This window comes from Carlito syrichta, unplaced genomic scaffold (genome assembly GCF_000164805.1).
Source record: "Carlito syrichta isolate Samal-C Ts95f unplaced genomic scaffold, Tarsius_syrichta-2.0.1 Scaffold305691, whole genome shotgun sequence".
In the NCBI taxonomy this organism is placed as follows: Eukaryota; Metazoa; Chordata; class Mammalia; order Primates; family Tarsiidae; genus Carlito; species Carlito syrichta.
Genome location: NW_007249787.1, coordinates 101,154 through 109,597, shown reverse-complemented (window position 1 = coordinate 109,597; position 8,444 = coordinate 101,154). Strand labels below are relative to the sequence as shown.

General features: G+C 35.1%; 1 protein-coding gene across 7 annotated transcripts in view; it reads right to left on the bottom strand.

Moving 5' to 3' along the window:
- ATXN2 (ataxin 2) overlaps positions 1-8,444 on the bottom strand; it is a 127,808-nt gene that overhangs the window by 81,334 nt on the left and 38,030 nt on the right. For 6 of the 7 annotated variants that reach the window (XM_021714660.1, XM_021714663.1, XM_021714661.1 and 3 more), the window contains exons 1-4: positions 6,407-6,440; positions 5,003-5,062; positions 4,102-4,173; positions 3,481-3,631 (exon numbers count right to left, since the gene is read on the bottom strand). In XM_021714660.1, coding sequence (XP_021570335.1) covers positions 3,481-3,631; positions 4,102-4,173; positions 5,003-5,035 — 256 coding nt within the window. In that variant the 5' untranslated portion in view covers positions 5,036-5,062; positions 6,407-6,440. Of the gene's footprint in view, positions 1-3,480; positions 3,632-4,101; positions 4,174-5,002; positions 5,063-6,406; positions 6,441-8,444 lie in introns of those variants that run through there. The other variant, XM_021714664.1, reaches the window with a different exon arrangement.

Here is an 8,444-nt window from a genome sequence, read left to right as displayed (position 1 = left end):
CAAAAAAAAAAAAAAAAAAATATATATATATATACATACACATATTGTTTTCAGGATTCTATGCACTGGTCACAATCACAATTCACTAAACCACTATAATCAGGAAATAAAATATCTGAAATTATTCCAATACTAAATGGTCCCGTCAACAAATTTTTTAGTATAAAGCAAAGTATATTCATCCCCTTATGAGTATATTGATAATTTCCTTTCCTTTTCTTTTCTTTGAGAAAGCAGTATGTACTGAGAGCTCCCAGAACAGGAGGGCACCCTAAGAGGCTGCCCTACATTTTCAAAGCTGTTCCTTAGATCTGTATTTTCTTGTCTTTGATTAAATGAAAAAAATGCATGAAAATCCTGAGCAATAACCTGAGAAACGAAAACACAACAAAATAATAAAAATTTAAAGGGATTAATTTAAAAGAGGATCAAAGAACGGACTATGACAAATCTGTCAAAGTAATATTTACTCTTTTAATTTTAGGGAATGCCAACTCACTATAAAATAAAAAGACAAAGCATACTGCAAATGGCTATTAGCTAAGTGATCTGGTACCCAATAGAGCAAGGTACACTGTTTTTGTTGTAGTCAATACCCTTTCCAGAGTGCTAGGTATTAACCCTTTGCACTTGGATGTCCCCACTGAGGAGATAGGTAAATCTAGCAAACCATTCGGATGTCCCCTCTTGGGAGACATAAAGAGATTGCTGGTGATTATACAAGACAAACTTATGCTAGCACACTTTTTCAAAAATGTATGCTTCTTTAAAGTTTTCCATTCAAATTGCACGAAAAAGTACATGAAGAGATGAAATATATACTGGGATATGATCGATCACTTGAGAAGTGTTTTTCAGCAATCATGAGTGCATCTTTCCACATCTTCAAACAACAAACTGGACAATAAATTACATATTCTGAGTGTGGGAGGAACAAAAGAAGACTGCACTATCTGCTTGAAAAGAGAAACACCAAGTGGAAGACAACAAACAAATTACTACTGCACAACATGTATCAATGAACTAGCAGTGCATGTCAGTGACTGTTTCACACAATACCACATGGACAAAAATTAAGACAAAAAAATTTTGATATTTTTGTCATAAAGAAGTTCCTCAAAGTCCAAAATTCCATTAAAAGCCAAATATCATTACAACAAAATAACTGGTTCTAATGCAATACTATTTAATATGAAGTGACACATTTTCCACTATTTTGTAAAAATGTGCAGTCAAGATGCCGGTAGGTGATCCATGAAACGTCTGAGTGCAAACCATTAAACACAACTAAAATTTTATTTTCCCTTTGGCTTATGACCGAAGTCAATTTTTAACTTAAAACAGCGGAATAGGCCGAGCGCAGTGGCTCAAGACTGTAATCCCAGCACTTTGGGAGGCCAAAGCGAGAGGACTGCCTGAGTCCAGGGGTTTGAGACCAGCCTGGGCAACATGGTGAGACCTCCTTTCTACACCATATCAAAAAGTTATGGGTAGCACATGCATGTAGTTTCAGCTACTTGGAAGGCTGAGGTGGAAGGATCACCTGAGCCCAGCAGATTGACACTGGGGTGACCGTGAGTGTGCCACTGCACTCCAGCCTGGGCAACAGAGTGAGACTCTGACTCAAAAAAACAAAAACAAAAACAAAACAGTGGAATATTTCAATAGTGTTAAGTATAAATATAAATAATTTGGTACACTTAGGCATAAGCAAGATCAACTCTAAGGTAGCAACTAAAAAAAGACTTGTCTCCTTGATTGGGTTGCTGAAGGTCTCTTAAGACAAAGAGTTGTGAATCAAAGACAGTGACATTTAAGAAGATACAAAAATGGGAACACCATGCTTTCACCAGCACTTCAAAGCAGTTAAAGAGTACTTAGTACTGTTAGCCTCTGAAAAAGCAAACTAACTAACTAGTAGAGAATCTTGTTAAGAGAAAGCCTTTTGGCCGGGCTCGGTGCCACAGTCTGTAATCCCAGCTGTTTGGGAGGTCAAGACAAGTGGATTGCCTGAGCATGCGGGTTCGAGACCAACCCAGGCAACTTGGCAAGACCTCTTCTCTACAATAAAAAAAATAAAAAATAAAAAAATTAGCCAGGTGTGGTAGCGCACGCCTGTAGTTCTGGCTATTTGGAAGACTGAGACAGAAGGATCACTGGAGTCCAGCAGGTCAATACTGGGGGGACCGTGAGTGTGACACTGCACTCCAGCTTGGGTGACAGAGTGAGACTCCAACTAGAAAAAAAAAAAGAAAAAGCCTTTTTCCTTCTGGTGTATTATAGTTTCTGGATACCAGTGTAGAAGAATCAAATTGCTATTGCACAACAACAAAAATAGCTTTTGGTATAGAATGAACCATGAAAATCATATTGCAATGAATTACAATTTGCAACAAAATTACATATGGGACTACAGAATTTGGCATGAATTAATGAATACATGAATGAATTAATTAGAACAAAGTTTAAAATTGCCCAGAACTACCTTTCAAAGTGTTACTGAACACCCAATATTGTACACTCTCCAAAGTAATAACAGAAATTCCCAATTTGTCCCTCAATGGAAACACAAAACTGACTAAATTTTAATATAACAACATAATCGCTTTTAAATTCTCCAATGTAGTTCCATACTCTAAATGTTTGTTTAAATACACATGTCCTACTTCTGTACCTTTTTTCATTTTCTTTAGACAATTATTTTCTATAAACAGTTCTCTGTCTTTCTTAGTCCTATGTTTTGATTTCTTTCCAGATTTATAGGCCTAATTATAAACTAAAGCATTGTAGGCCAAATGAAACAAGGAATTTTCAGTTGTATATCAGTAGCATTCTTGACCATGTAACTGTAGAAAATCCTTTACAAACTATGTTTTTTTCTTATTTTGTTTTTAAAGAACATAAGAACTCGCCAGGCTTGGTGGTTCACACCTATAATCCCAGAACTGTGAAAGGCAGAGGCAAAATGATTGCCTGAATCCGGGGGTTCAAGTCCAGGCTGGGCAACTTGGTGAGACTTAATCTCTACAATAAACCAAAAAATTAGCAGGACATGGAAGCGCGTGCCTGTAGTTCCAGCTACTTGAAAGGCTAAGGTGGAAGGATCGCTTGAGCCCAGCAGGTTGACACTGGGTTGGCTGTGAGCATGCCACTGCACTTCAGCCTGGGCAACAGAATAAGACTCCAACTCAAAAAAAAAAAAAAAAAAAACCAAAAAACACAAGAACTCTCATTTTTATGCTAAGAGTACCAAGTAATTTTTCTCTAACGTTTTAAATATTTTCCAAGAAAAATGGATTAAAATTTCCATATTTCTAAAAACTTATACTAATCAGGTAAAAAAAAAAAAAAAAAATACATTTTTTTTTCTTAAATCTTTTCATTCCTGAAAGGGAAAATGGGAGACAGGATCACTGTGGAGAATCAATGACTGAATAAATCTAACACACCATGAAGCATACTGAGGAAATCAAAACCCACCTCTTCTTGCATAACTGGAGTCCATATCTTTAAACTGTACCACAACAAAGTCTGAACACTTGAACAAAATACTCTCCATTATTTCTTCACGTTTTGGCCCCGAACTGGATTCTGTACTTTTCTCATGTGCAGCATCAAGTACCAAATCACACTAAAATGAAAAACCTGAGTAAATATTCAAATCACCCACAAAATAAAATTTGATAGAAATTCTTGAACTCGTCAAGGTGCTAGTTCTTATATGTCTTACATAAATAAGCTAAACCCAAGAGAACGTAATAATCATACCCTTTTTTTTCTAGAAATATAATCTATTACCCATTCCATCATTCAAAAATTCTCACATCTAAGTTTGTTTCTATGTCTTACAAACATTAATGTGATAAAAAGAAAGAAAACCACCATCCCATTCCTCTACTAGTTCACAATGCTTGAAAATGGCTAAAATAATTTAATAAGCACATAAATCAATAAGTCTTTTTGATTACACAAACTGTCTATAAAATAACCAGTATTTGAAACTAAAGAATAAAATCATTCAAAGTGGCTTTAAAAACCAGGTAAAGTATTGACTATGAAAAATTATTTTGCTTTATAAGGAAAAAGAAAAGTAAAAATTACCTTAGGACTGTATGTTTTAAAAACTCCTTCATATATGCCTCCATTTTTCACTTGTACTTCACACTTGGATCCCTAAAACATACAATTAAATTTATCAAAGAAACAGTATACACCCAATCATCGGGGACATTGTTTTCATTTTACTTCTTATACTTCATAAAGCTTCATCCTAAATTAGGTATTCAGTGACAGAATAAAAAATTTCAAAACATTAATAATTCATTGAACCCTCAAAATTCTTCAGGAGCCTCTACTCAGAGTTTGAGGCATGAATTTAAATAATAAAGTTAAACATTTCTGACCCCAGCTGTATTAAGTGGCAAAATACTGCACAAGACCATTAACTATAAATATTATTTTATACACAGCAGGATTAACAAAAATACAGTTGTCCCTTGGTATTCATGGGGATTGGTTACAGGACTCCCTTTGGGCACCAAAATCCACAATACTCAAATCCCTTATATAAAATATTGTAATATTTGCATATAATCTATGCACACTCTCCCAAATGCTTTAAATTATCTCTAGATTACCTATAATATCTAATACAAGGTAAATGCTATATAAGTAGTGGTTATACTGTGTAGTTCAGGTAATAATGATAAGAAATAAGTTTGCATGGTTCAGTTCAGACACAACCATGCATTTTATTTTCTCAAATATTTTCAATACAAGGTTGGTTGAATGGATGGATGTGAAACCCATGAACAGAGAACCAACTTCTACAATGAGTTACAACAGACAGGAAAGAAGGGTTTAACCTATTTTTTTCTAAATCATTCTGATTAAATATAATCTAAGAAATGTTACTTTGACAATCATTCACCCACATTTTAATTTCACGGAATTACTTATTCCACTCCCAAGGCATTTTTTCCCCAATAATCTGATAACTTACAACAACTGACGTAAGTATATGAACCATCCTCATATTTGCATAGATTCCATCAAAAGAAATCTGGAATATTAAAAAAAAGAACTATTAGAAATTAATAGTAGTTCAATATCCCTTATCTGAAATGCTGGGGACCAGAAGTATTTCAGATTTTTAATTCTTTTGGATTTGGGGATACTTACAATAAATTTATTAGTTGAGCAACCCTAATTCAAAAATCTAAATTGCCCCTGTAACCATTTCCTTTGAGCCCTATGCTGGCACTCAAAACCTTCAGATTTTAAAGTATTTCGGATTTTAGATACTCAATCTGTTTTTACACTTGCATATATATTCAAGTTAACATTTATTTTGTTATAAAGTGTTTACTTGGGTTTATAATACACTACATGTATTAAAGGAAGATCTGGATTATATCTTTTGCTTCTGTAGAAAATAGAAGGTCAGGTTTTCAAAAGTGAAATCAGTCATACCAACTAACAATATTTTTACTATACATGATATTGAAAAAAAAATCAACACTAAACTTCCATGAAGAGGAAAGCAAAGATCATAAGGAGAGAAGACAAATCAATGCTTGGGGAGTGTGAGGAGGTGGGAAGGTTTACTACAAAGTGATACAAGGGATGCTGGTGGAAAATGGAGCTATTTTATTATTTTGATTGTAATGGTGGTTGCATAATTATAAGCATTTGTTAAAAAATCACAAAAGTGTACACTAAGAAAGATGTAGTATAACCTAACCAAAAAAATGGGAGAGTGGGTTGGGGCACACCTTTATCCTTTATAGAAGAAGCATGACTAGGTTCTCCCAGCATACTAGAATCAGTGACAGGACTTAAGTCTGATCAACCACACCACTCGATATTATATACTATGTAAGTGTATGTTCTCTTAATTCTTATAAAAAAATCTGTCTAATGAAGGCAAAGTCTCAAAAGTTAGTGACAGCTTCTTATTTATTTCATCCATCATACAGAACTTAACACCACCCTTTATGTTCAGTTCAATTTCACTAATAAAAGTTCCAAAATTTAGGATGAACATATTAACTCAAAATAAAAAGCACACAGAACCCTGCAAACTCCCTGTACTAGTATTCTATAGATCTTTATTTTTTGGGGGGGTTCATTTAGATTTGCCTTGAATCATTTAGGAAAAAAACAATTTGTTATTATTATGCATGATAAAAATACTATTTACAAGCAATTTTACATTTTACATACAGAATCATCATAAAAATAACACATGCAGCTAACAATATTGCACTAAAGAGTAATAACCTATTACTGTGATAACGTTATCTGTGATAAAATTCAAGAGAAGGGAAATTGGCTTCTGGTCTAGGGTTGGAAATCATGTTTTATCTACCAATTTTTCCAAATAAATAACATTGAAATTACTCACCGTAGACTGAGGAAGTCCTTTGCTACTGTTTCGACCTCTGAAAAGATTAAATATTGTTTTTGTTAAATTCAACAAGCAAAACAAACTAAAAATATTTTCAAACTTAAAATATAATTCCATTTAAATGAAGGACAGGCCGCCAGGCTCGGTGGCTCAGCCTGTAATCCCGCTTTGGGAGGCTGAGGTGAGTGGATTGCCTGAGCCCGCGGGTTTGAGACCCACCTAGGCAACTTGGCGAGACCTCGTCTCTACAATAAATAAAAAATTAGCAAGGCATGACAGTGCGCGCCTGTAGTTCCAGCTACTTGGAAGGCTGAGGCGGAAGGATCTCCGGAGCCCAGCAGGTCGAGGCTGTGGTGGCCGGGAGCGGCCACTGCACTCCAGTCTGGGTGACAGAGTGAGACTCCAACTCAAAAAATAATAATAAATAAAAATAAAAAAAATAAATGAAGGACAGGCCATCTTCTCCTAAATATGGCTCTACGTGCCTTACTGGCCCAGAGACCCAGAACAGGTAGGCATCACAGAAGGGAGGAAAGATGAAAGAATGCAAACTTTATCAAAATCAACTCAACAAAGTAAAAATAAAAATAGCTAACTGAGAGAAAAAACTAAAAATAAACATAAATAATTTTTACTCAGAAAGAAACCAATCACTGTTGTAAAGAGCTATTCAGAAGCAAAATATAGATTCTATTCTTGATTTAACCATCATATTAGGTCGACATCAAGTCATTTCCAATATTTTCCCCAACCTGCGAAAAGAAAAAGGTAGGCTGCAGACACTCCTGCTGTTGTCCTCATTGTGCCCTTCACAACATATCTTTCCTTTAATAAATCTACCTTTCTTAATTTTTTTTTAAAAAGGTGATATGCTCACAAATGAAGGAAAAGAACTGAAAATAACTTAAATCCTTCAAAGCACTTCCATTTCTAAATAGTATGTACCTCTGTGAGGATCTTTATAACAAGTGCCTTTTCCTAACAACTGTCTCCCTCACAACAGATGCAAATACACAAAAACTGACCACCAAGTAACTTCCAGTAAGGTAGACTCTATTTTCAAAAGAATTAAATTACAGAACATAATACAACTTAAGGCTTGTTCCACTGGAAAAAATTAAGCCTCTCAGAATTAAACACACACACACACACACACACACACAATTAGTAAAGCTAGGCTGGGCCTGGTGGCTCAGGTCTGTAATTCCAACACTTTGGAGGTAAAGAAGGAAGGATCCACTGGAGGATCGAAGTTTGAGACCAACCTGGGCAACGTAGCAAGACCCTATCTCTACAAAAATAAAAATAATTAGCTGGGCGTGGTAGTGTGCCCCTATAGTCCCACCTACTCAGGATATTGAGGTGGGAGGATCTCTTAGCCCCAGAAATTCAAGGCTATAGTAAGCTGTGATCGTGCCACTGCACTCCAGCCTGAATGACAGAGCGAGAACTTGTCTCTAAAAAACAAAAACATTAATAAAGTGAAATGTTTTATTTCTCATAAACATTAGTAACTCTGGAACAAAAAGACAAGAAACTCATTTTAATAAAATAATCACAACACCCAAATTAAGCCAAAATTTAAAACATTCAAGGAAATGCCTCATTCAGGTCCAAAAAGTTTAGTGGCATGACTGGTGCCATTCCTAGTAAAGCAGTACCTGGTCTTGGCACTCGGAGGCCAGGCCTGGCTTGGCCTCTAGCTGTCACCTCCCTCATCTTTTTTCATCTAGAAAATAATAACTTGAACCAAGTGATCTCTAAGATTCCTTTCATTTCTAAAGTTTTGATTCTGTAACTCTCTGCCTCACACAAAAGACAAATTCCTAAAGTCTAAGGAATATGACTAATAACATAATGTATAGAATTTACTATAAACCAGACACTACAATAAGCACTTCACAAACATTACATTTGCTTTATGGGTGAGGAAACTGAAATTTGGCAGTTAAGTATCACTACCAAAATCATCCATTTTATGAGCAGTAGAACTAGTATTTAAACCAGATGTACCCGATTCAACATTCAGATTTTT